This window comes from Sphaeroforma arctica (assembly GCF_001186125.1).
Source record: "Sphaeroforma arctica JP610 unplaced genomic scaffold supercont1.6004, whole genome shotgun sequence".
Lineage (NCBI taxonomy): Eukaryota > Ichthyosporea > Ichthyophonida > Sphaeroforma > Sphaeroforma arctica.
In genome coordinates this window covers 1-1,264 of record NW_014034554.1, presented here as the reverse complement: position 1 = coordinate 1,264, position 1,264 = coordinate 1, and the positions used below count along the sequence as shown (strand labels likewise).

Sequence of the window (1,264 nt, the reverse complement as noted above, 5' to 3'; positions counted from 1 at the left end):
GTCCCAAAATAACGTAAAATATAAAACTGCACACACGCCCCTTTAAGTATTGACCACGCCATATATCACATATTCTGCTTGTACATAGACAAATAGGAACTATAGGAACCATATGTTTGAATTGTACCAGCAACGAGAGTGAGAAGATCACACAGTACCTCAATCATGGTAACCTACACCTGACCGGCAGTTGCACTAGCCCAGACCCACCCATGCCCCCCCCTTATGTATTGCGTACGCCACACAGTGTAACATCCTTCATCTCCAGATACAACAGACAAAGTCAACAGCTCACGAACTACATTAAATATATACATATATATTGAGAACAATACAGACACAATGCATACCGTCCTCTATCACGACAGCGGGTTCCTGGCCGACATTGAGGCTGGCCCAGACCTGCACACAGCCCTCTAATTCCTGAAAGCTGAGTGCAATGTCTAAGCCTTCGGTGTCCTGCCACACAATGAGTGTATCTTGTTGCCTTATGAAGTTACGAGCGGGTTCTACGGCACACTTCTGAATGGATTATTTTGAAAGAACGTATGTAAAGGGTATTTACGTCATATTAGTACAGTTTACACATGCCTAGACACAGCAACCAAGCTGAAATTATTAAATATTGATATGTGTACAGATGCATATGCACAACCTCAGTGTATAAAACAATTTACTGAACATATCCGACCTATCAACAGTGGAAACGGGAACACACCTACAGCTGAAACAGTTAATAAAACACCGTGCAAATCCGGCCTACTTATATGTACATGTTCACACGATTTGACACGACAACGGATCGGGACATATGAAATGTCCGTAATTCACACGATTCGACTCATCCGGAAGGCTGACATGCGATTTATGTACACACGCATGGACACGGTAGAATGACTCAAACTATTTGATAAATCAATAAACACACCACCAAGAGGTCTGAACCATCCGTCTCCGATTCAACAGACAAAATCTGTCCATTGACTTTAAGCGGATCGTCGGCAAAGCGTGTGTACCCGCATCCCTACATGGTAGACATAGCAGAAAAAAGATCAATTAGAAGAAGAAAAGGGGTACATACGCTCAGAAATTGCACAAAATCGGTCATACTGATTTTGGAACAGAAGTAGTGTTCAAGTAGATACAGAGTGACAAATATGACTGAGATCCGATATATATATATATATGTATAAATATATATATATATATATATGTGTGTGTGTGTGTGTGTGTGTGTGTGTGTGTGTGTGTGTGTGTGTGTGTA

At 41.4% G+C, this 1,264-nt stretch overlaps 1 protein-coding gene across 1 annotated transcript; it reads right to left on the bottom strand.

The window, feature by feature from the left end:
- Positions 1-350: 350 nt before the first annotated feature.
- On the bottom strand, positions 351-1,024 carry SARC_15360 (hypothetical protein; the record flags this gene model as incomplete). Its single annotated transcript, XM_014290517.1, has 2 exons — positions 351-522; positions 929-1,024. Coding segments are annotated over 2 exons (268 nt in total), but the record flags the coding sequence as incomplete, so codon positions are not given.
- Positions 1,025-1,264: the final 240 nt, after the last annotated feature.